At 46.2% G+C, this 26,895-nt stretch overlaps 1 protein-coding gene across 1 annotated transcript; it reads right to left on the bottom strand.

Moving 5' to 3' along the window:
* Window positions 1-225: 225 nt before the first annotated feature.
* PRPSAP1 (phosphoribosyl pyrophosphate synthetase associated protein 1) lies at window positions 226-26,277 on the bottom strand. Its single transcript, XM_068977112.1, has 10 exons — window positions 25,908-26,277; window positions 22,582-22,634; window positions 19,619-19,685; window positions 10,425-10,597; window positions 8,741-8,856; window positions 8,206-8,261; window positions 7,341-7,486; window positions 3,205-3,275; window positions 2,271-2,417; window positions 226-1,403 (listed from the first exon to the last, which is right to left on the bottom strand). Exons 1-10 carry the CDS (start codon window positions 26,075-26,077, stop codon window positions 1,245-1,247), a joined length of 1,158 nt encoding a protein of 385 aa, XP_068833213.1. The 5' UTR covers window positions 26,078-26,277; the 3' UTR covers window positions 226-1,244.
* Window positions 26,278-26,895: the final 618 nt, after the last annotated feature.

Genomic DNA, 26,895 nt, shown 5'->3' with positions numbered 1-26,895 from the left:
GCAACTTTTTTGTGTGCTTGAGAAAGGGAATGTGCTCAAGTCTCCATGGTGGGCTGGGGAACTTTCCTAGCTGTTAGGAAAGGGAGAAAAATGTCCAGGAAACTTCCCCGCAGAGAAATGCAATGGTACAAGTAAGTGAATCGGCGTTTATTATCTCTCAGGAACCAATGGAACAAATGAGTGACTGCAGTTCATTTCTGGGCAGACACTGCTCCCTCCTGTTTCATTCAGTTCTGACTTGGATCAGACTAGAAAAAGTCTACCTGACAAATAAGATGTCAACTATAACAGAATTAGGACTGTGTCATTTTAAATGTTGGCAGAAAAATGAAGTGCAGTCCTAAGTAACGCAACCAACCTAAGTGTCACCTAGCACACAGGGAAAAAGTTCGGTTTAGGTCTATTAGAATAACAACTACTTAGGTTTCAAATATAGAACCTTCAAATATCCAGATATGAATATTCAAACATTCAAATATCACTTATTATTCCACAAGAATTTAACTTCAGGGAACGTGAGGGGAAGGGGATGGAATGTGCAGAGGGGCACGTCTGTTCAGGGCTGGGGCCAGCCATGGACCTGGGCCGCCTGCATTCAAGGCACTGGCTTCTGCAGCGTCTGGACAGAAGGCAGGAGAGTGGGGAGCGCTGCAGCAAAGACACTAACAACACAGCAGATTCCTTTATTTGCAATTTAAGAGCAACGTGGGGATCCAGAGATAGGCGTGACCTGCTAATGTGAAGCCCTCCCTAGGAGCACTACCACCAATGCTTCGTTGTTCACTGGCTGTTGGCAAGCAGGTTCTTAAAGAAAAATAGGATTCCCTAGAAAAGACTTGGGGAAAGCTGACCGGCGAGACGACAAGCAGAATAGGAACGGTGCTCAGCTTCCCTAACCAGGTTCAACGTTAACACGGACGTGTCCCTGCGGTGGAAACAACTGAACGAAAGAGAGTCAGGATTTCACCTGCCTTTCACTATCTTGCAACATCAGCAAGATTTTCAGATCCTGTTCAGGAAGGCATCTAACTTTAAGAGACAGGATGGAGACAGCAGACAGCTGAGGCCACGCCCACACGACCCCTGTCGTCCCCTGGACTATCTTATCTTAATGCCTCCTACCCACCAAGCTTGGCAAGAGAAACCATGTGCCTCCCTTGAAAGGAAACCCCGTGTACATTATTGATGGCACTGCCCTTCACATGTTTTCCTTAGGAGCTCTAGGGCCAAGGCAGCCGCGAAAGCTAGTCGTCCACCGTGATGTTCCGGAAGAGGTACGCCATGGACTCCCCGTTGTGGATTCTCCGGATTGCTTCAGAAAGAATCAGACTGATGTCCACAGTCTTTATCTTGGGACACTGCAGCTTCTGCACCTCGTGAGGGACAGTATTCGTCACCACCACCTGGTTGACGCAGTAACAGAAAATAAACACGTCACTGATGTTATGTGGCCTGATGCGGTCACTTGGAAACGTGTATCTGACATTTGGTAGCCACAGACCAAGTTTCAAACGACAAAACCTTACTTTACGGGGTGTGTTTATACAAACAAAACCAACACTACACAAGGGAAGGTATTCAAAAGAGAAACTTATGGAGGTCTTGGTCTATGTATGCAGAAATGATAGGGTGAGACTCAGCTCTGCAAGAAAACTTCCTATTAGAGAAGAGTTTAGGTATTGAGAGACATGCTACTTTAGAATCAAATTATACTGAAGTACAGAGAGCAAGTGTTTATGAAAACAGACATATATTCCTAACCGGGCATGCATGCGTGCCAAGTCACTTTAGTCATGTCCGACTCTTTGCAACCCTATAGGCTGTAGCCCACCAGGCTCCTCTGTGCATGGGGTTCTCCAGGCAAGAATGCTGGAGTGGTTGCCCTGCCCTCCTCCAGGGGATCTTCCCGACCCAGGGATGGAACCTGTGTCTCCTGCGGCTCCTGCACTGCAGGTGTGTTCTTTATACCGCTGAGCTACCAGGCAAGCCCACATTTCTAACTATAAATCTGACATCTGCCGAGACAGACTGCTAGCCACCCAAAACGTGCTTTCAGTCCTTTGGAGAGGGAGGAAGTGATACGGACTGAATCACTGAACTATTCCTAGAAGACAGAGCAGCAAACCACGACTCAGGAGCAGACAGACCTCTACGCTGGACTGAGTGACCCTCCCTGAATGGCTCACCCAGGATGGCTCCCTTACACAGGAATAACGTTAGCTCTTTCCATATAATATCAAGATTTAAAACCTCCAAGAGAGTAGACAGACCTCGTCGATGGAGGACTCCTCGATCAGACGGGGGGCCTCTGCGGACAGGATGCCGTGGGTGGCCATGACGTAGATCCTGTAAGCGCCTCTCTCCTTCAGAATCTCCGCAGCCGCCACGAAGCTCTCCACGTCGTCGATGATGTCATCCTGCGGAGAGACCCGCACTCGGGCTCGAGGAGGTCCCTCCACCCCTGTCTGTAAACACATGCCTCTCTGTGCTTCGCTTCCGAGGGTGTCCAGTGGAAGAACAGAGCCATCGCCCGGGTCAAAGACAGGACTGAACAGCCCTCGGCAGCGGCAACAGAGCCACGCAAACTGAACTTCCGAGGAGAGTGCGGCAAAGCCTTACAATCACACGTGACATCCCGGCTTCAGCTCAGGAAATCTCCCAAGACTCCTCTCCCAATTTCACACTTCTGATGAAAACCGCACAGCCAGTGTCCCATTTACTGTTTGCCCAAGAGGAAGTTAACTGATGGCAACAGAGCAATGAAGTGAGCCATAGTAAAGGTCGGACCCCGTGGCCCAGCAGAAGCAGCTGAGAGCTGGGAGCACAGGTACTGTGTTACAGTAACAAAGGAGACACACGTCCCCAATGGTGGAAATGGAGGCCTGTCTAGCTCACTCCACGGCCCACAGATTTCAGGGCGAGGAGTAGGGTCAGCTGCTTTCACAGAACCCAGAGCCCTGAAGACAAAGGTTATTTGTGGAACTGAGTTTACTTACAGGCGCTACTACTGTGCTCATTTTACATGTGTAAGTTGTAATAATAATCCCTGTTCATCTGGTTTAAAAGTTTCTGCTACTTGTGCTAGGGAGGGTTCAAGACTAGACGGATCCATTTAAATGTACCATCACCACTGGACACCCATCCCAAGGTGGACACCTACTAAAAATGATGTGATCTCTGCACAGCAGGGGGACGGTGACCTACCACTATGATCGCGATGCGTCCTCCCACATCTCCAACTACCGTTATGGGCGGCTTCTCCTTGGCCATCATCACTAGGAAAGCAAAACAAATCACAAGACCCCAGTCATCCAAGGGTCACTAGGTGAATGACGTCATCGCATCACATTCCCTGGAACGGGTGGCAGAGCCCAGACAGACAGTTTAAAAATGTGTGGATTTTCCTTAATCAACCTGGGGCCTCCCAGAGATGGGTTATCTGGAGGAGCACCGTCCAGCAGCAAGGAAGCCGAGTTTAAATGTTCCATACCCACATCACAAAGCAAAAAGAAACAGGTGAAATTCACAGATTTTTCCTTTACTCAGTATACCTAACATATTACCATTTTGACACATACGCGATATGCACCTTTATTAGAGACGTTTTACTTTTTTTTTTCATCACTGTCTTCCTATTTGGTGTGCCTTCTCCACACGTGGTGATTCTCAGTTGGGACCAACCACATATCAAGGGCTCAGCAGCCCTGTGTGCCCAAGACCCAGACCACCCTGGGTGCACGGGGACCTCCGGATGGAGGGTGGAGGAGCAGAGCTAGAAAGATCTCACCCGCACAGAGAAGGAGCCCCACCGCAATGCCACTCAGAACAGAAACCCTCCAGTAGAGAAACATAAATAAATGCCGCTAAGTAGAAAGTAAACAGGGAAATGCTGCCAAAGAGCTGGCTTGATTTCATCTTCTTCCAAGGTGACCTTACTGGGACAAAGAATGTAACCTCACAATCAGATAACTAAACCACTGACATAATCAGTTTCCTGAAAATTAGGAAGCTGAAGACAATAATCACAAGTCCATCATCTTTTCCTGATTTAACTGGTCCTTAAAGCTGAGACTTCTTATCTGCTACAAAATTTACATGTGAAAAAGGCTCATCCCCAATACAAAGCCACCTACAGGATGCAAAGGGGACAAAGGAATTCTCCCTGAAAAGGGGGTTAGGTAAACTGAGCATGCGGTGTGCTTCAGTCCTGTCCAACTCTTTGTGACCCCATGGACTACAGCCCGCCAAGCTCCTCTATCCATGGGGAGATCCTCCAGGCAAGAATACTGGAGGGGTTGCCATGCCCTCCTCCAGGGGATCTCCCTAACCCAGAGATCAACCCGCGTCTCCTGAGGCTCCTGCACTGCAGGCAGATTCTTTACTGCTGAGCCACCAGGGAAGCCCCAGTAAACTGAGCGGGCATTAGTATTTCAGAATAGACATTTTGCTTTTTTTGGAAAGCTGTTTTTTTTCCAGCCACTCTGCATGGCATGCAGGATCTTAGTTCCCCAATCTGTGGCCCCTGCACTGGGAATGTGGAGTCTTAACCACTGGACCACAGGGGAAGTCTTGGGAAGCTTAATTCTGAAGCATCTACTGTAGGAGTAGTGAGGGAAGGGGAAGAGGGTAAATTCAGGGTAATTCTACAGGTTAGTAATTAGCAGGCCATCCACCAGAGCTGACTCCTCTCGACAGGCGCTATAAACCTGGAAGAACAGGTGTCCCTCTGCGTATACCAGCACATCAGCCAGGCTGAAATCCAACACTATGTTACTGGCAAATTTCAACAGACATTTCCTGATTTCCCATTCCGGAAACAAGGGCAATTTCCTGAATTTGGGCAGTCACAAAGGCTCTGCGTATAAGCATTACCTAAAAGAGGAGGAAGTAAGCAACCAACATCAGAAAAGCCTTCCTCAAATCCCGTCTGTAAATTAAACCACGGGGGTAGGTGGTTATGCTGACCTCCCCACTTCTTGCTTGGCTCTAGTCTGATGCTCCTGTCGACTCTTTGGTGAGCCTGCTGCTGCTACTGCTGCTACCTTCCCCCCAAAAAATTCTGTCAGTTTGAAATGAAAACCAGGCATGGCTAGGGTCAAGGCTTAAAAAAGAAAAAGACTAAGAAAACAAAAGCTTCACTCCTGGTACGCTCAGTGCCTGCTCAAAACTGGCGTTGGGAGCAGCACAAACTCAACATGCAATTTGGTGGCGACTAAAAAAAAGAGACAGAGTCTTCCTTGGTGGCTCAGATGGTAAAGCGTCTGTCTGCAATGCGGGAGACCCGGGTTCGATCCCTGGGTTGGGAAGATCTCCTGGAGAAGGAAACAGCAACCCACTCCAGTACTCTTGCCTGGAGAATCCCACGGACGGATGAGCCTGGTAGGCTACAGTCCATGGGGTCGAAAAGAGTCGGACAGGACTGAGCGATTTCACTCTACTTTAAAAAAAGAGACAGACTTCATTAGAGCATCAAGAGAACAGGCCCTCACAGGACCTCCCTGGGGGCGCAGTGGGTTAAGAATCCGCCTGCCAATGCCGGGGACATGGGCTTGATTCCTGATCTGGGAAGATCTCACGTGCTACGGAGCAGCTAAGCCCGTGCTCCGCAACAAGAGAAGCCGCCGCAAGGAGAAGTTCAAGCACCCAAACTAGAGAGTAGCCCCTGCTCGTCACAAGGAGAGAAAAGCCTGCGCAGCAACAAAGACCCAGCACAGCCAAAAATAAGTCAACAAATGAAATCACTAAAAAAAAACCAAAAAACAGGTATCAGGTCAAAAGAGCTACATCACTAAAATAGACGCTAGTTACCTGATCACCAAAGCCTGATATTTGACAAATGTTTGCCATCTTGTGTGCAAGTGTGCTAAGTCGCTTCTGTCCCGTCTGACACTTGGCGACCCTACAGACTGTAGCCCACAAGGCTCTTCTGTCCACGGGATTCTCCAGGCAAGAATACTGGAGTTGCCACGCCCTCCTCCAAGGGATCTTCCCGACCTAGGGATCCAACCTGTGTCTCTTCCAAGTCTCCTGCACTGGCAGGCGGGTATATACCAGCAGTGCCACCTGGGAAGCGCCATCACCCATCTTAACAAAATACAAACGCTTAAGATTTCACACCACTACACATACCACTTTTTACTAAAGCCAAAATGATTTCACACTCTCGAAAAGCCAAGCGCTACCCAGATCAGCTCTGCTGTCCTCAATGCCTACAAATGTGTGTAACAAAGTATTTCACAAAAGATGAAATCACTGTAATACCATTCAATTATTTTTAAATGCCAAGATAGCATGTCACTTATAAATAGAATCGAAAAAAGCACACAGATGAATTTATTTATAAAACAAAACAAACTCACAGACTTAGGAAACAGATTTATGGTTACCCAAGGGGAGAGGTGTGAAGGGGGATAAATTAGGAGTTTGGGATTAACAGATATGTTATATATACACTACTGTATTTAAAATAGTCAGCAAGGACTATATAGCAGAGGGGACTCTACTCAATACTCTGTAATAACGTATAGGGAAAAGAATCTGAAAAATAGATACATGTTGGGCTTCCCTGGCGGCGCAGAGGTTAAAGCGTCTGCCTGCAATGTGGGAGACCTGAGTTCTATCCCTAGGTCGGGAAGATCCCCTGGAGAAGGAAATGGCAACCCACTCCAGTATTCTTGCCTGGAGAATCCCATGGACGGAGAAGCTTGGTGGGCTACAGTCCACGGGTCGCAAAGAGTCGGACACGACTGAGTGACTTCACTCCACACACACACATATATATATATACACATATACATACATATATGTATAATACGTGTAATAGATATAATAGTAAATGTATAACTAAACTAGGCTTCCCTGGTAGCTCAGTGGTTAAGAATCCACCTGCCAATTCAGGAGATGCAGGTTCAATCCCTGGATCAGGAAGATGCCCTGGAGAAGGAAATGGCAACCCACTCCAGTATTCTTGCCTGGGAAATCCCATGGACAGAGAAGTCTGGTGGGCTACAGTCCATACAGTCACAAAAGTCAGACACACAACTTAGCAACTAAACAGCAACAACCACAAATAACTAAACCACTTTGCTGTACACTCAAAAATTAACATGGTACTGTAAATCAACTGTACTCCAATATAAAATAATTTTTAAATCATATTAATACTAAAAAAAATAAATAAAATTTAAAACTTGTAATAATACTAAAAAAAGAAATAAAATTTCAAACTTGAAAAACAGAAAATACCAGAATAGATCCATGTAGGAATGAACTCCTAGCCACTCATACTATTCAAAACTGTCTTCAATTTACAAACAGAAAAAAGACATGACTGATCTTACACGGCAATTCCAGCCCTGGGTGGACAGTCGCGTTCTTGACCATTGGCGGGGAATGGCGGCCGTCATCCATGTCCATCTCCGCACACTGGGCCTCCCCGTGGATGACTGCCAGGCCCAGACGCAGCCTCTCCGCGTACGACTGGGCCCTGAGAGGAACCCAACGGGAAAGGGTGAGACGCATGGGAAGGAAGACCCAGGTGCAGCTTTTTCATCACTTCATTAACCACAGAATGAAATACCAGTCCACCTTTTAGGGACACACAAAGTAACTGTTTCTACAAGTCAGAATGTGAGGCTCAGGCCAGAATGCAAATGTCTCAAGAGGCACCCTAGGGGGAAAGTGGGCTGGCATCTGATTCTGGTCATGTTGGTTCTACTCTTTGCCCAACAGCCGCACATTCACCTTTAGTTGCTTTTGGCTTTGTTTTTTCTCTATTTTTTGGCCACTTTTCATGCCAGGATATTAGTTCCCCAGCCAGGGAGGGAAGCTGAGACCCCAGAAGTGGAAACTCAGTGTTTGAACCACTGGACTGCCAGGGAAGTCACTCATCTTCAGAATTCTGCTCAAAAAGGTCTCAAAAACCACTGTCTGAAAGGCGCTTGTGGCATTCTTGTTTTCCTTTTGCTGAGAACTCGAAGGAAGAACTTCATTTTCTCCCAAGGGAAAACTGAGTGATTCCAAGAACCACTCATGTTATTTGGAGACTAGAGATAAAGCTGTGGTTTGGAGTATGACAATGACTTGGGGGAAAGCTGGACTTGTGAGCTTTGAGAGGCTGTTATTAGGACAGACCCCGGATACTAACACAGCCCATTTTGACTTCAGAAGCACCCGAAAGGGATGAGTGTTATCTGGCTTATTTACCTTTTTGCAGCATCAGGCGACTTAGCTACAATGACTGCATTTCTGTAATTTGGAATCTAGATTTGGAGGAAGAATAAGAAAATACTGAAAAGGTATTAAAAAATAAATAAATAAACAAAAATACTTGGGTGCTGGCACTACATCTTTTTTCCTCTTATAAAAATGATCCATATTAGCAAATAAGTATGCTAGAATCTCATTCACACAGTTACCATTTTTTAATCCCTATCAGTTAGCATCATGGCCAAAGTAGGCTACATCAAGAAGATAAAAAACAATTCTTAAAACCTTCATTTTAGAAAACATAAGCAAATGGCTAAAGATACTTAAAAGGAAATCTGTCCTTAATGTCTTTAAAAAATAAAAGATCCTCTGTGCCTCAACGCTAACCCTGGCTGGCTGCCTCAGGCATTAAGACTTCAGCAAGAGATCATGTGATCACCCTTTGCGCCTTCCAACATGGAAACCTGGTATCAGAGAAGAACTACATGGGGTCTCTTTTGAGGACAAGGGGGTATTTGCTGGTGCTCCTCACTTCTTCCTGGATATACTGAAGCAGGAAAGGTGAGGCTCTAAGGTTGTCCACGGGAAAGCTGAAAAAGCCTTGTATTTCCTTTTGATGAAGATCCATAGTGATAATGTGAGTTAAACCTGAAATTTTAAAACACAAAATTACAAAGTTCACCCCTACAAATTGACAGCTACAGTGGACACAAACTAGATGCCCAATGCCTGCTTCCTCACAGCAGACTGAAGGCAGGGGGTACTGTGAACAAGTGCGCCGGTTCTACACCTTATTTGCAACCTTAATGAAACTTAGTAAAGACAATGTTAAGCCTGATGTAAAGGAGCCTATAACCTTCCAAGTGGATTAGAAAACTAAACCTAGAAAAAACAGTGCTCTCTTCTACTCTAACCATTAGCTTGGGCCTGAAAACCAGGAAAAGAAAAATCAGGCAGAAGCGAAAATATGAATAGGGCATTAAATACTGGAGCAAAAACAGATGTAAAAAACAAGTAAGGCCTTGATTAAAGAATCTAGGAAGAAATGTTGAAGGGGTGTAGGTAAATGCAGAAGGAACAGGAAAGCAAAAGCAAAGTAATATATATACTAGAAACAGAGAAACCACAAAACACAAGGATAAGACACTGAAGAGTCCAGAAAAATCTGTGTTATGTCCTACGAGGACGGGTGAGGAAGTACGCTTACAGAGAAACAGTGAAAACATACTCTTTTAATCAACAGCGCTAAACAAAAGAAAGCGTACATTCATGGCAAGCGGCCAAGCTCACTGAAAAACTTCCAGAGTAAAATTTCTGGTTCTTTGGAAAGAACCAGAATTACTTGTTCTTTCCAAAAACATTACACATTTTTAAAGAATGGAATTCAAGTATGTTTTCTGAGGACTCAGATCTATATTTGAGTTTTTAAATAAACATGAAGCAAATAAAATCCCAACAACTGAAAGGCTGTTACATTGAACAGAAAGTAGGTCACTACAAAAACATACGATGAAAATGCCCTGCTATGATCTGCTATACAGAAAGACAATCAGGGAGGAAGAAGAGAGTACAAGCTGAAGAAATGGTAAAAGAAAACCCCAGCTTTACTACTATGTATGCACAGAATTGCGTGCTCAGTTGCATTTGACTCTTGTGACCCCGTGGACCGTAGCCCGCCAGGCTCCTCTGTTCATAGGATTATTCCAGCAAGAATACTGGAGTGGGCTGCCATTTCCTCTTCTAACAGACTTTTTCAACCCAGGGATCAGATTGAACCCACGTCTCCTGTGGCTCCTGCGGCTCTTGCACTGGCAGAGGGGAATTCTTTATCACTGATCCCCCTGGTAGCTAAGGTTTAAACAAAATCTAGACCTGAAGCTCAAAAGATCACAGCTGAATGCCAAGATTGTCAGCCAAAATTTCAATGATGATAAGATGAACAGGACACAGAATGAAGAAAAAGTCCAAGTTGAGAGAAAAGAATCCTGAAGCCGGCAAGGTCACTCTGAAGTGGGACAAAGAGGAAAAAAAATATACACCTAAGCTCACAATCCCTAACCAGAATTATGCAAAAGCAAGCAAGACAAAGAAACTACCCAACAACACTCAGAGAAATAGGTATCCACCAACCACCTATGGCTGTGGGGTGTGGACTACTGTGGCCTGGGGAGGGTCCTAACCGCCAGTGTAGGGCCCTGGGAGTGGGCCGCACTCACCCGCTTTTGCCAGCATGGACGCCAGGAGCTTGCACACAATGGAGCCCCTCTTCCGCATCTTGCTCTGCTTGCTGTAGGGGAAGTAGGGGATGACACCAATGATGTTCCTGGCACAGGCGGTCTTCAGCGCATATGCCATGATCAGCAACTCCATCACGGCCGTGTTCACGTCTCTGAAACAGGTGAGATTTGTCCTTTGGGATTAATGTCATTTATTAACCCCTGTCAAGGATCTCAATCCCAGCAACCTGACCTGGGTTGCCAAGATGGGTGTTAATGTGAATCATCTCAGTAGCTTAGGATGGCACCTCCTGAATAGAGGGAGAAGCTGGTTCGCTTTTCTTTTGAGCTACGTGAACTCTAGTTTGCATCTGAGGTTACTGACATTCACAGCACCATCATCCACACTCATCTCTGCCTGGATCTTGTTAGTGACAGTCATGGGAGTGGCAGGTGAAGCAGATGTTTACTGCTGATGACCAGAGTTAACCCACACCTGCTGGTACCATGCCCAGGATCTGAACTCGGGCCAGGGTGCTGGCACCTCCTTTTCCTGGGAACACCAGGGAAAATCCACCAGGCCTTCTATTTAGCTGAAATAATTTGTTTTCTTTTTGGGGTGGAGAGAAGCGTGAGCGGGGCAGGAAGGTCTTGGGTGTTAATTTCCCAAAATCTCCCCCACTCCTTCTTTCCCTGAGATACAAACTCACGTGCATGCTCAGTTGCTCAGCTGTGTCGGACCCTTTGCCTACCAGGCAAAGGGCATGGACATAGCCTATCAGGCTACTCTGTCCATGGGATTCCCCAGGCAAGAATCCTGGATCAGGTTGCCATTTTCTTCTCCACAGGAATCTTCCTGACCCAGGAACTGAACCCAAGTCTCCTGTGGATCCTGCACTGGCAGGCAGATTCTTTTACCACTGAGCCTTCTGTGATACAAAGATTACCCAGACAAACAAAGAAGGAAATGTGAATCTGAAAGGTATTCAAAGGAAAGGCTATTTCCAAACTTTAATGAATGTTGAGTGCCACCCTTTGCCAAGACTGATCAAGTATAAGGTAAGGCTCTGCTCTTAAAGGGCCTTGAAATCCTTCAGGATGACCTTCCAAAGTTCAACACTCTCTCTAGCCTCCTCCCAACTCTTCTTGGGATTGTCCAAGTGTCCTCAAACACCCTTTCTTTTGCATTAGGAGTGTATTTCCCTTGCCTTTCCAAGATAAAGAAGATCATTTCCCATGTCCGAGTTCCCACCCAAGTGAGGAACAGGCTCTTCAGATTATACTTTACAAAAAAAAAAGTTTTATTTATTTATGTTAATTTTTGGCCATACCCTGTGGTATGTGGGAACTCAGTTACCTGACCAGGGACCGAACCTGCACCCCTGATTTGGAAGACGGAGTCTTAACCCCTGGATCACCAGGGAAATCCCTGGATTATTTATTCAGTTCTTGAATCACCTGATTAAAATGGAAAGGCCTGCCATCAACACAGCAGAAACTTAATAATAGCACCTGGGAGTGAATGATACAAAGACACCCTTTCACTCTGACACCATCTCTGCGCCCACGCTCACTGGGGGGGCTTCCTACCTCCCCTTTGTAGTCTGGACTTTTCACGACTACTTCAAGCTTCAGTCACAAGCTTCTGTGTTTATTTCTCCCACAGGGTAGGCAGAGTTGATTCTGGGCTCAACTTCAAGATGCAACTGTCAACTGAGACATTCCTTTTGGATTGCTAACAGGTTACATATTTTCCAGTTATCATTTCCTTCCTCTGAAATAAACTGAAGTCTTCTTCTCCCTTATATTCCCAACTTAATAACATCCCACGTCTGGCATCAAAAGGTCAGAAGACACACAACCTTTTGGTATAATTGTGACAATACACTTATCAAACACTTTCAAGGTTATTAGGTTGGTGCAAAAGTAATTGCAGTTTTGCACTGTTGAACTTCACTGTTTTGGAATACTTCCTTAAATAAATGTGGTTATATTATACATCATTTTAATCCACGTTTCTCACTTTATGTTTTTTAGGGAAATGACAACGTTAGACAAAAAGCAAGTTCCTGCGATTTTCTTATTCAAGTTCAAAATCCGTTATAAAGCAGTGGAGACAACTAGCAACATCAACAATGCATTTGGCCCTGGAACTGGCTAACAACGTACAGGGCAGTGGTGGTTCAGAAGTTCTGCAAAGGAGACGAGACCCTTGAGGACGAGGAGCGCAGTGGCTGGCCATCGGAAGTTGACAACAACCAACCGAGAGCATCATCGAAGCTGATCCTCACAACTACACAAGAAGTTGCCAAAGAACTCGACAATGACCATTCTACGATCAAACAGCCTTTGAAGCAAATTGAAAAGGTGAAAAAGCTCAATAAGTACGTGCCTCGTGAGCTGACCAAAAACAAAAAAACTGTCATTTTGAAATGTCATCTTCTCTTATTCTGTGCAGCAACAATGAACCATCTCTCGATTGGACTGATTGGGACATGCAATGAAAAGTATGTTTTATACAACAACCAGCACCAACCAGCTCAGTGGCTGGACCGAGAAGAAGCTCCAAAGCATCTCCCGAAGCCAAACTTGCACCAAAACAATGTCATAGTCACTGTTTGGTGGTCTGCTGCCAGTCTGATCCACTACAGCTTTGTGAACCCTGGCGAAACATTACACGTGAGAAGTATGCTCAGCAAACCGATGAGATGCATCGAAAACTGCAACGCCTGCAGCTGGGGCTGCAGAAAGGACCCACTTCTTCTCCAAGACAACAGCTAACCGTACATTGTACAATCAACGCTTCAGAAGTTAAATGAATTGGGCTACAAAGTTTTGCTTCGTCCGCCATATTCACCTGACCTCTCGACAACCAACAATCACTTCTTTAATCATCCTGACAACTTTCTGCAGGGAAAGTTTCCACGACCAGCAGAAGGCAGAAAATGCTTTCTAAGAGTTTGTAGAATCCCGAAGCACCGAGTTTTACACTACAGGAATATACCAACTTATTCCTGGCAACTTATTCTTCTGACAAAAATGTGTTGATTTTAATGGTTCCTATTTTGATTAATAAAGATGTGTTTGAGCCCAGTTATAATGATTTAAAATGCATGGTCTGAAATTGCAATTACATTTGTATCAACCTAACACTTAGGAATTCATAATACTTGGTCAGTCTTCCCCACTCCTCAACAATTTTCACCCTGCATCATCCATTTACCAAACAATTACTGAGCACCTTGCATCAGGTACTGTGTTAGGTGGGGAGGTAACATGGTAAGAGGCTGACCTCATCTTGTTGGGGGTGGGGGAGTCCTCTGGCTCTCCCCCACCGTCACCCTTGGAATCATTTGTCCCTAGAAGGAGCACACTAACTCACCTGAGAATGTCCCCTTCCCCTTCTGATCCTTCAGCCCAGAGAAGAGAGCTCCCAGCCCACAACAGGTCATCTCAATGGATGCCTGTGGGCTCTGGGGATTCAGATGAAGCCAGCACGGCACCCAGGATAGAACATAGGTAACTCAGGAGTTTGTCTGTAAACATCAGGCATCATATACCCTCTATCAAAAGCCTCTTCCACATACAGACTGCTTGCTGACGTTAGATAAGCTTTCTTAACCTTCCACTGGTGTGGTGCAGTGTGTGGCATTAAAAAAGCTTCACTGGATGTGGTGGTTTCTTATACCAGATCCCAATGCCAACAATACGTGGAGAGTTGAAGTTAATTAAACAGATCTTGGAAGGATATCTCTCTGGGTCATGGGTTTTCAGCTGTCTTTGTGACAGCATTTACAATACACAACCATCCACAAGGTTTAGGCACCACGCAAGGGAGGGCCGGATGGTAAGACATTGAGTGTAACAAGAGGAACAAAAGTTTTGGAGAAGCCTTGATTTCAGAGTAACTTTCTTTCCACTAATTACTAATCTCTCCCATGAGGTTTTTATTTTTCTTACTTTTTCCGTTTCCTAATGACCTATGCGCCAGGGGATTCAACATTCTCTAGATCAAGACTAAGGAAAGCCTCCCATGACCTACTCCCTTTCGGTCAGGAAGGCGACAAAAGGGCCTTTGTCACAGGGGGTTTACCCATTCTCTGAGGGACGCCGGACAAGCTGGATCCCAGGCAGTACTGTGTGAGTTAGCAGGGCCAAGAGAAACTGGCTGGCAGCTTCTGCTTTGTTTATCTGTTCCCAGCACATTCTGGCTAGTGCCTGTAATCTCTAAGCAGAACAATCTTAATTGTTTACCAACTCTTTTTCTCTTCCCTAAGACTATCACATCTATTAGCCTTGGCTCTTACTGCTCTCTCATTTTCGATGGGCAAAAAGTGAGTGCGAGGTAAGGACACCGTCTATACCTATCAGTTAAAACTGCAAAAACAGACCAGCAACACAGATGGAAGTACTGAGAACAGGGTCAGGGAGCAGGATGTACGCTGCCTCCACCTCCAACAATTAATCACTTGCAGCAAGTAAGCTGTCATGGTCTTTTAATGAGTGGTCTTATGTGCTCAGTGGTAAAGAATCCACCTGCCGATCCAGGGGACATGGGTTCAATTCCCGAGTGGGGAAGATCCCCTGGAGAAGGAGATGGCAACTCATCCCAGTATTCTTGCCTGGGAAATTCCACGGAGTCCGTGGGGCCGCAAAGAGATGGACATGACTTAGCGACTAAACAGTTATATCAACAAACTAGAACGTGTGACATAAAACACGAAAACTTGTCCTTCAAACAACACTTTCTAAAGCTTCCCATCTAGTTCACTTGGTTCCAGTGCTCAGTTTACCCGGGAACTCCCTGAGTACCTCCCTGTGACAGTGTGATTTACGGTAAGGAATACCTATTTGGTTGCCATTTCAGGCTCCATCTGGAATCCCTTGGAATTTCCTAAGCTTTGAGACAAGTAAAGGTGTCTTTAGTTATGTTAATGAGGTGACTTTTGGACTGCACCTGAAGGAGACTGGTTACCTGGGAAACAGACCACGTGTTAGAGAAGTTGAACTTTCAGTCCCACCCCATGATGTCTGGATTCAATCAATCGCCAAAGGCTAACGATTTAATAGATCATACCTCTGCAATGAAGCCTCCGTAAAAACCCAAAAAGGAGGGGGTTCAGAGAACTTCCAGGTTGGAGAGCTGGGGAGAGAGCGGCCGAACGCCCCAGACCCCTTCCTGCATACCTTGCCCAGGACACCTCTTGACTTCCACCAGAGTCAAGCCCTGAGGGGAATTCAGGATGGAGAAAAACAAGCAGCTCTCTAGGCTTTGGGTAACAGGCCCTAGATAAAAAGATGCATACCTAAGGGCTAATTTCAATGACCCCAAATCCTTGTCTTCCCAAGTACAGAAAAGCACTAAAGTCATTGTGATGTCTCCGCTTCGTGATCAGTGATAATCTTCTGATGTTTCACTTACCCCCCTCCCCCTGCCCCCCCCAACCCGGAAAAAAACTCACACATATCCTGGTTCCTCTCTTACCTCATCAGAGTGGTTCCTTAGTGTCATCTCTGAGACTGGCTCCAAGACTACAGTCCTCAGTAAGATCCTCAAATAAAGCTTAACTTGCAACTTTTAAGCTGTGCATTTTGCACCGATTGGCAATCTATATAACCACGCGTGGCAGACAGGACTGAAAAACTAAATTCCCCACTAAATTAACTAAATTTAGTTGTCATTCAAATGTTCTGTAGTCAGGCAACAGAATGTTGTTTTACACTGTTTACTGGGACAAACCCAATAACTCTTCATGGGATACACACACATATTCTCTTTGTCTTTTCTCCAAATTTCCTCTCCCATCCCCATCATCCTGAAAGATACAGGAACTGTCCGGTGAAGGTGTTTTTGCTTTGATACCACCAAACTGAACCCCAGGGAAGACAACTGTGGCTTCTAAAATAATCTCAAAACAAGTACACACGGGGAACAGCACCATCTTCAGGACAGGGTTCTGGTTTCTAAAACCATCACGTGTATCTGTTTTGCTGCTTCAAAGAGAAGCCTTTCCACACGGTGAGTATGTAAAATTACTGTCATGTTATCCTTTAAGAGTCACTCTCCCCACTGCAACTAAGCATGAGTAGATTAAAAACAAACAAAAAAATAACAAATATTTCCCAATAAGCTATTAACCAACATGTTTTTCCATGTTTATTTTGTCCTTCCCCTGGAAAACACGTCCACATTTATAAAGTTCAGTCTATAGTACTGCCCCAACTTCACCTGGATTGCATGTATTAATATTTCTACTGCCTTCTTGGTTACCATGAGATATGGAAACCAATAATTAGATAAAGCACAACTTCCTGCCACCAAGGAAACAAACTGCCTATCCTGAGGGGCACTCAACAAAATCAACTGGCCAAAGTGTCAACATCTTCCAAAAGTGTCAAAAGTTCTGAAAGTCAAGGAAAGACTAAGGGACAGTTCCAGACTGTCTACAAGATACATGACAAGTAAGTGCAGCCTGAGCTTGAGCCCTGGGGGACAGCACACAACTGGGGATGGTGTCTGAGCCTTAGGTGGTAATGACATGGAGGTCTCAGTATCCTGATTTCGATGGCAGCACTGTGGCTGTATAGGAGAATGGCCTCATTGGGGACTAACTTGTGGTCCGGTGGTTAAGCTTTCACTGCCATGGGCCCAGGTTTGATCCCTGGTCAGGGAGCTGAGATCCCACAGACCATGTGATGCAGGAAAAAAAAAGGGGAGAGAGAGAGAAAGCAAGCTCTCCTTTGTAGGAATCACACACTGTGTGATTTGTGGGGCGGGGATATGAGACTGGCAAGCTTGTCTAAAGCGGTGTACTGCACAGGCAAGTTTTCTCTAAGTCTGTGACTGTTTCAAAATCTGAATCTTTAAAAGATGAGGTGGCTCTTTCTGTGTTGATATGATACATGGCTTTATTTGTTTAAGTTCAGCAATGTGCAACAGCATTTTTTTTTTTTTTTCTTTTTGGCCATATCGCCAGGCCTTGTAGGATCTTGGTTCCCCAACCAGGGGTTAAACCCATACCCCCCGCAGTAGAAGGGTACAGTCCTCACAACTGGACCGCCAGGGAACTCCTACGCAAAAAATTAAGAAAAACATACATGCAACTGCTTGAACACACAGAGTCTCTGAAAGGATGCCTAGGAACCTGGTGACACCTGCCACATCCAGGGAGGGAAGCGGAGGGGCTGAGGGCAGAGGCAAGCCTCGTTACACACCCTTTTGAAATCTGAACCATGCAGAGAAATTAAAATGTCTTTTATTTTGGTTTTGAGGATCGCCTGAATGATGGAGCCTAAATTTGTACATATCCAACAGAGAGGAACAAACACCTACTTAAACTAGTTATCTCAGAAGACTAGTGGGGTGGATGAGGGCTGGGGAATTCTTATTTTCTGATACATGTTTCTATAAAGCTTGTGTTTTTAGAGATGAATATTACTCCTATAATCAGAAAAAAATATTAAAAATGAAATACTGAGTAGCTACCAGTTATCAGTGTACAAGGAAACTCTTTATACTAGGGTTCAGATCACTCTCTCCATGACCCTGTGGTCCTCAGCTTCCTTCAGGCCCAACTTTCTCAATCCCTTCAGAGGGGACTGTAAGAAAAAGGTTTTTTCCTTCTCTGTACATTCACAACACTGAATACTGCTGGTCACCAAATGTGTAGGGGTTTTCCCATAGATACGTAATTCTCAGAATCTTGGGGACACCACCTGGGTGTCCTACAATTCAGGTTCAATTCTGACCGTCTCTCTCTTGACATAGCAACAGATCTCACAGCTTAAGGGCCCAGTCCCATGAGACCGCCCTTCCTCACTTCAAATATGGGCAAGTCCAGGCTGTCACCTGTCTCTAACCAACCTGCTATAAATTGAGAGGTTCCTAGGACCCACTCCTCAGCTCTGATTAGCTTGCTAGAGCAAATTGATAATAATAATAATAAAAGAAGAACTCAGGGAATTCTCTGGAGGCCCAGTGGTTAGGCCTTGGTACTTTCACTGCAGGGAGGCACGGGTTCGATCCCTGGTCGGGGAACGAAGATCCTGCATGCTGTATGGGAGAAGGGTGCAGAGCATCCCCACCCTTTCTGTGTGCACCCACCTCCCAGCACCCCCGTCTTCACCAACCCAGGCCTTCTGGGGGTTTTATGGAGGCTTCATGATACCGGCATTAGTGGTCAAATCACTGGCCACTGGAGATGGATTCAACTCCTCCCTAGAGGTCATGGGGGCTAGCTTGAAGGTACCCACCCTCTCATCACAAGGTTGGTGCCCCTAGGAACCAGCCCCCATCCTGGGTTTATCCAGGGGATTTCCAAAACTCCCTGCATAAACATAATTCAGGGGTAACTACAGGGGGCTTGTTCTGAATAACAGAGATACTTTGACTGCTTTTCTCAAGGAGGAAGTTCCAACAGTTTTAGGAGCTCTGTGCCAGGACAGGAAGACCAAATCCATATTTCTTATTATAAATCTCAGAATCACAGAGGCCAAGCAAGAGCAGCCACGTAGGACTGACACACGAGGATTAAAGCGATGCGTGTACTGCGCCTGCGTGCCGCGGCACCCAGTGCCCTGCTTGGGCACAATCTCAAGAACTGAACTGATCAAGACGTGAAGCTCTGGATTTTTCAAAGACGCCAACCCCATTCCCAGTGAGGGGCTGAGAGGAGACAACCCCACGGGGAAGTTCACGCTCAGGCATGCCAGGATTCTCCCAGGGCCTGTCCTCCTGCCTGGAGAGCAGCAGTAGATGGTATCTGCAACAGAGATGGCCGGGGATACCGGCCACTGTGCAAAATTAAATACAGTGCAAAAACGGGCCTCAGCGGATATGAACCAGAGCAGCTATGCACTGCATTTAACAACAACAAAGGCTTTCAGTAGAGCGGAACAGACAGACCCTGGCAAATGCAGGGAGGATATTTTGTCCTTGAAGAGCTTCAAGCTTGGAAAAGATGATCAAGTAAACACACAGCAGTTAAGTACAGTGTGACAAGCACGGAAAGAATTCCAAAAGACCCAATATGTGTGTCTGTATACATGCAAACACACACATACGTATCGTATTTTAGAAAGCATTTAACATACAAACACATTTACAATTTAGAGAAAACTGAAGTTCACATGAAGAGACAGCAAGGTACATCACTAAGATTTTTAGAGGAAAAGGGATAAAGTCGTGCTCTTACCTGGGTATTGTCTGTATAATGAAGATATCTTGGCCACGAACAGATTCTTGTATTTCAACTCTTGTTTCTGAAAAATAAAAATGGTCTATAGTTTTAAGGAAAAGTACTTCATGCTGTAAGAATGGTGTAAGAATGCTGTAAGAACTGGGCAGCAGTTGGAGGGAGTAAAGGGGAATCTAAACAGCAACTCACTGGAAAAGACTCTGATGCTGGGAAAGATTGAAGGCAGGAGGAGGGCACCACAGGGATGAGATGGCTGGATGGCATCACCGACTAGGTGGACATGAGATTGAGCAAGCTCCAGGAGTTAGTCATGGACAGGGAAGCCTGGTGTGCTGCAGTCCATGGGGTCACAAAAAGTCAGACACGACTGAGCGACTGAACTGAACTGAAATCAACACTTCATTTAGTGCACCAAAATAAATTCTTAATAGATCTGGGAATGACATGTACTGGAAAAAAAATTAGTCAAGCTCAGGGGAAAATAAGCCAAAAATAGACTAGAAGGCAAAAGCAATAATCAGGTCTATGTAAAATCTCAGGGTCCAGAAAAGAAAGTCCATCACTAAATAAACACAAGATGCTCAGGGAAAAGTATTCAGCAATTAAGGCGGCCAAAGGTTAATATCCGTATTGTTCTTTTAACAAGGCTGTGGCCTCCTCTGTGTCAGGTCCTGAGCTGCGGTCCCAAAGACGAGGACTGGACCAAGGGGACAAAGCCTGACCCGGGAGAGACAATGCAATGCCGCAGACTGGCAAACACTCCAGGCCAACGTGCAGGAGAAAGCCCAGCCACGAGAAAGGAGAAAAGGCCTGGGAACAATGGCCTCACCGCAGGCTACCCCATGCAGTGGGAATGCACGTGTGGAACAGCGGGGGCAGGGGTGTCACTGTGCATCTGGAGACAGCCTGAAAGAGAAGGACACAGGGAGGAGGGCAGGGAGCCAACCGTGACCAGACTTCCCAAGAGTCTGGACTCTATTCCAAAGTAGACAGGAGAACCACTGGAGGCTTCGTGTGATCACTGACTACTGTGTAAAGAAAATGGTGGCAAAGCAGGAGTGGCTACTTGGAGAGAGCCACTCCAAGACGTTTTTTAAGGAGCCTAGGCAAGTGACAGACAGTGCGCTGGACCAGAGCAGCAGGAGTGGAGGTGGTGAGAGAAGCAGGCAGATTCCAAACGGATTCCTGATCAGAGCACACAAGACATGCTGATGGGTGTGATCAAAGATGAAGCAGGTGAGATGGGCAGAAACTAGGTCCCAAAGGGCCCCAACATGATTGCTAAGGAGACTGAACTCTAGCCTATAAAATGTGAAACAGAGGTAAGTAAAAAACGTTTGTACTGTGGAAATAACCTGTTGGAGGGGAGCAGAACAAACTAAAGGCTGAAAACGCAAGTAAGAAGACCTGTTAAGAAGCTACTTTGACGAGAAAGAGAGGGGAGGCCTAGAACAGTGATGGGAAGATGGAGAAAAAGGCCCTCCCTAAACCTCCCTCCTTTCCTCAAGTGGTTCATTTATGAGACCCCCAAATGCCATCACAATGAATCAAATCTGCTACTGTTAAATAAGTTATCTCACCTATATGCACTCACCTTCACTGGAAGTCACACTTCCAGTGAAGGGGACTGGGGTTCAACCCCTGGTCGGGGAACTAAGATTCCCACATGCTGCACAACTCAGTCAAAAAATAAACAAATTAACTGAAAAAGAAGAATGAAGGCTCTTTTTAGAAAAACTCCAGTTCACAGGCATGTGTTTAACAACAACAAAATAAGCATCTCCTGACTTGCCCTGGCAAGAAAGCTTCTGAAGTCATCAAGTTAACAGCTATTGAGTGTAGAAGCTGGATTAAGGGTTTCTGGGGGTTAATTATATAACACAGATGTAACTTGTACACACTCCAGAACGTATGCTTTACATTACTACCCAATATTTTGCTTTTCTAGCTCCCCAAACATCAGTTTCATCTTAATTATCTCCTGAGCAAACACAGAAACATGAATCCAAGGCTTTCAACTTTGCAAAAATAATTCCCAGCTGGGGGTTTATTCCTGGAACACAGCTATCAACAAAGAGCCTTCAAGCAGTATTATTTCATGTTCTAGCTCTCCCTGGAAACTCAGGCAGGGGATTTCCCTGGAGGTCCAGGATGCTTCCACTGCAGGAGGTGCGGGTTCCATCCCTGGGCTGGGAATTAAAGAGCCCCACATCCTACGCCTGGTTCGGAACAAAAAACTTAGGTGGCAACAAAAAAGTGGTGAGCTTTGACAAGACTTGAGAGAAAAGATGAGAGATAAAACTAACTCCAAGAGGTTTTTAAAGTAAGTCCTTACCTGTCTAGTACAGATGGCTCTTATCACCATTTGATGACTTAGTGAGACAGATAAACGTAGAATGTATGTATCAAATACAGCAAAATAAGGAAGAAAACTCTCCTCCCATCGCTTTTTTCATTCTAAAATGACAAGATATTTGCATTACCTTGGAACAACAGGAAAGAAGACTTAAGGAGAAAACAAGAAGTCAAGGTTTGCTGCTGCTGCTGCTGTTGCTAAGTCGCTTCAGTCGTGTCCGACTCTGTGTGACCCCATGGACGGCAGCCCTCCAGGCTCCCCCATCCCTGGGATTCTCCAGGCAAGAACACTGGAGTGGGTTGCCATTTCCTTCCCCAATGCATGAAAGTGAAAAGTGAAAGTGAAGTTGCTCAGTCGTGTCTGACTCTTAGCGACCCCATGGACTGCAGGCCACCAGGCTCCTCCGTCCATGGGATTTTCCAGGCAAGAGTACTGGAGTGGGGTGACATCGCCTTCGCCAGTCAAGGTTTAGAAGTACTGAAAACCTTCCAACCCTATTGTTAAAGAGCAACAGACTTCTGTGTTAAAGATGAGTAACACTGGCCTTTTAAAAACATGCCAGTCAATTAAACAGAGCCTGAAGGACAAAGAACGTTTAACTCACCTCCATTGGTCTCTTGATAAACCACAGACTTCCCCAATTCAGCACCAAGACGCCTAAAGGAAGAAAAAAAGCAATTAAGGCCCTTTTAGAAGCACACAGTCCTAACCACTGGACCATCAGAGAAGTCACAAGTCCAATGAAGGGGACTGGGGTTCAATCCCCGGTCAGGGAACGAAGATCCCACATGCTGCGTAACTCAGCCAAACAATAAACAGATTAATTAAAAAAGAAGAATGAAGGCTCTTTTTAGAAAAACTCCAGTTCACAGGCATGTATTTAACAAAAAGACTACAATAATTACATCAGCTGCTGCTGCTGCTAAGTCACTTCAGTCGTGTCCGACTCTGTGCGACCCCATAGATGGCAGCCCACTAGGCTCCCCCGTCCCTGGGATTCTCCAGGCAAGAACACTGGAGTGGGTTACCACTTCTTTCTCCAATGCATGAAAGTGACGTTGCTCAGTCATATCCAACTCTTAGAGACCCCATGGACTGCAGCCTACCAGGCTTCTCTGTCCATGGGATTTTCCAGACAAGGGTACTGAAGTGGGGTGCCATCGCCTTCTCCGACTACATCAGCATTCTCTTACCAAAAAAAAAAAAATTTAGAAAATTTAACTCATTAAGAACTAAAAATCCGCTGTCATTCCATGAGCAGCTTCCAGCACTCACCATTCTGTAACACACCGCTTTACTAGGAAGAGCCCACAACCAAAGTTTAACATCTAGTTCCATCATTTTTCGAATAATAATTGTCTTGCAAAATCGATGCCAACAAATACGTGGTTAGCAGCAATAATTCCAAAAACACAAGCCATAGGTAAATGCCTCAGTGGTCAAAAGCATCAGACTTCCATGTCATTAACCAAACGCAGTATGAATCTTGTTTGGATCCTTATTAGAACAAACCAAGTGGAAAACTCATCTCGGAGACAAACTAGGAAATATGCTTTCCTTGTGGCTCAGATAGTAAAGAACCTGCCTATAATGCAGGAGACCCAGGTTCAGGCCCTGGGTTGGGAACATCCCCTGGAAAAGGAAACAGCAGCTCACTCCAGTATTCTTGCCCCCATGCACTGGTGGGCTATGGTCTGTGGGGTCGCAAAGATGCATGACTGAGTGACTAACACACACAGTGAAATACCTTAGGACTAGACAAGAGAGTAGACAAAGGAATTCATGATGGGTTTTTGTTTGTTTTCAGTTCTTATCAGTCAGTATTACCATTCTTATGAGTGAAATAAGGGCTGTTGATAATGGTTGTTATGTTCTGCAATCTGTTCAAAAACACTCCAGCCAAGTATACAACAGAACATTATTCGGTCTTAAAAAGAAATGAAATTCTGGTCCATGCTACAATACAGATGCTGTGCTGTGTGCTCAGTCGATCAGTGTCTGACTCTTTGCGACCCCCTGGATGGCAGGCCGGCTAGGCTCCTCCGCCCATAGGGATTCTCCAGGCAAGAATACTGGAGTAGGTTGCCATGCCCTCCTGCAGGGGATCTTCCCAACCCAGAGACCGAACTCAGGTCTCCCACATTGTGGACAGATTCTTTACCACTGAGCCACCAGGGAAGCCCACATTATTGATAAACCTCGATTGAAAAAAAAACAGCCTCTAAGTAAAAAAGTCAGACACAAAAATACAAATATTCTATGAGTCCATGTATAGGAGGACCTTAGAATGGGAACATTCACAGCTACAGAAAATAGAACAGAGGTTACCAGGGACTGGGATGGGTGGATAAAGGGGAGTTAGTACTTAAGGAGTACAGAGTTCCTGTTTGAAATGATGAAAAAGATCTAGAAATGAACAGTACTGATAATCACACAACACTGTGAATGTACTTAGTGCCAGTGAATTGCACACTTAAAAATGGTTAAAACTTAAAAATTTTCTGGAACAATTTTTTCAAGAACCAAATACAAGACCAAGGCAAAAACACGGGACTATTTAATTCTGCCCTCCCCGCTCTGGTTTCTCTTAGCAAGGCCACTGTGGTAAATCTGACCCAAAATAAACAAACACAAGCTTTATATTTAAAATTAGTGTTTTAGTTGGCCTCAAAAAGAAAGACAAATAATCAGTTGTCAGGAATGGAAACCAGGTAGTAGACTGCAAAAGGACTGTTTGTTTTTTTACACTCTTCTAATCTCATTTAAAGCTAACTAAAAAGAACACAGGCATTACTGAGGTAATATGACTAAAGTTTCCCCTTTCTTCTACATCTTTCATCTAGAATTTTAAAATATATTCATGCCATGACTTATAAACTCTGAAAACCCCACAGAATTCTAATAAGTTGTTTAAAACATGAAAATGACTTTACAAGTTAAAAAACAAGCTTATTTTTTTAAACAACTTTATTTGCAAAGGGCTCAGAAGGTTCTTTCTCTACAATAGGCTCTGGAACTCTCTACAAGAGCCAACTAGAAAAGAGGCCATTTAGCAAGCATGTATTATTCAGAGGGCCACTATGAACCTCTGCTCTGCTAGACGCTTGAATGCATGAACCATTATCTGGTTCATGTTCACAATGTTCTGGGTCCAGTAGAAGGAACTGTCTCTATCTTACCAATGAAGTTCAGGAAAATCAAGTCTCTTGCCCAGGGGCAAGACGGCCAAGGTCCTAAGTAACTCCAAAGGCCACTCGAGGCTGGAGGCTTCCTTAGGTGAACAGGTGAAAAAGCAAAGACTTAAGACTGATCGAACCTAACTGACTTACAGAATACGGTTAGACCTGTCGTTTCAACCATCAGCTGCGATAAATCTGCTCCCCTGGGGTTGCCTTGTTCTCACTGCCCTCCCCTACACGTCTGCTTCAGTCCGTGCATCTTGGGCCTCGGGGGTCTTTCACTTGCAAGGCCGCCCCCTGCCACCCCCATCTACTGCACCCGATATTGTAACTACGTGCCGGCCTCCGTCTCCCGGGGGTGGGGAGACTTGGGGACCGCAGCGATCAGATCCAGAGGTCAACTCCAACCGTGGGAAAAGCAGCCAAACCCAGAGCCGCCCCCGCTCCCACAAAGCTCTAATCTGGGGGGGGGGGGGGGGTCCACCGCCTGGGAGGTGGGAGTGGGGAGCCGAAAGCAGGGAGGGCGCTCCAAGGACCCGAGGGGTGGGCTGGGGGAGAAGCCAGTTAAGAGTCAACCAGCCCAACCTGTTTTCAGCTGCAGAGTTGGGGTGGGGGGTGGGGGTGGGGGCGGCAGGGTGAAGGGGCCAAATTACCCCTCACCCCGGTCGAGGGATGCGGAGGCGAAGAGTAGCAAGGACGGTCTCCCGGAAAGGAAGGGGCCCCTGGGACATCCGCGTCCCCCGCCCCTTACTCGGTGATGCGCTTGGCCAGCTCGGTGCAGGCGGCCGTGGAGTTGGCAGAGAAGACTCGGTAGCCGTTGCGGGCGGCGTTCATGGCGGGGCGGGCGGCGGGGCAGGCTCGCGGGGCGCGGAAAGCGGAGGACACGGAGAGCGGGGGCAGCAGCAGCAGCTTCCTAGGCATCGTCCGGCCCGGGGGCGCGGTTACAGCCGGCCCGCGCGGGGCTGCACCGAGGAGCGGTTCTGACGGAGGCGGCCGCGAGGCCAGCGCAGCGAAGGCGCCGAGAAAACGGCACGGGGGGCGGGGGACGGGGAGAGTCTCGAGACCCCCAGCCTCCTCGTCCCAAAGGCCACTCGCTGAGGAATCAGGCGCGACGAGAGAGCGAAGCAACCTGCGCCGCCGATCACCTCAAAGATAGCGACGAGGACACCGCCCCCTCTGGGAATCTGAAGGGCGCAGCTAGAGCGCCCGCACGGTCGCCATCTTAGATGAGGGCAGGGCGGTGGGCAACTCTCCACAAGCTTATTTTTTTCCTAGGAAGACATTAAAGATTCGTTTCGCCACTTTGATCTTGTCGCCCCAAGGGGGTTCTTTTGCTCTCACGTTCTTGGGCGGTGCAGCCTGACTTTTTAATGGTGCCAGCCTGTCCAACTTTTCCCTGCCAGGACCCAAAATGTCCGCCTCTGCGCTGGCTGACGATCTAGCCCTGAGCCTCTATGGTAACACTGCGCGAGAGCCCTGCGAGGCGCATGCGCTGGGCTGGGAGGTTGCCTGGGATACTAAAATACCCAAAAGGTGGTGTATCAAGTGTTTATTCCCCAAACAGACTCCAATCTGGAATCTTTACGTTAGGCAAGGCTCTCTGAACAAGTCAAAGCATTCTTGGCAGTCTGCTCTCTGTGCCCCTGTCCCTCGAAGACCCACTCACGTGACATCTGCTCCACTGGGTCTTTGTAGGTACTTCAGCCACAGTAAGCCACCCTCGCCGGCTGGACCGTACT

This window comes from Capricornis sumatraensis, chromosome 8, assembly GCF_032405125.1.
Source record: "Capricornis sumatraensis isolate serow.1 chromosome 8, serow.2, whole genome shotgun sequence".
NCBI lineage: Eukaryota > Metazoa > Chordata > Mammalia > Artiodactyla > Bovidae > Capricornis > Capricornis sumatraensis.
The sequence above is the reverse complement of the archived record's forward strand: the minus strand, read 5'-3'. Positions and strand labels throughout refer to the sequence as shown.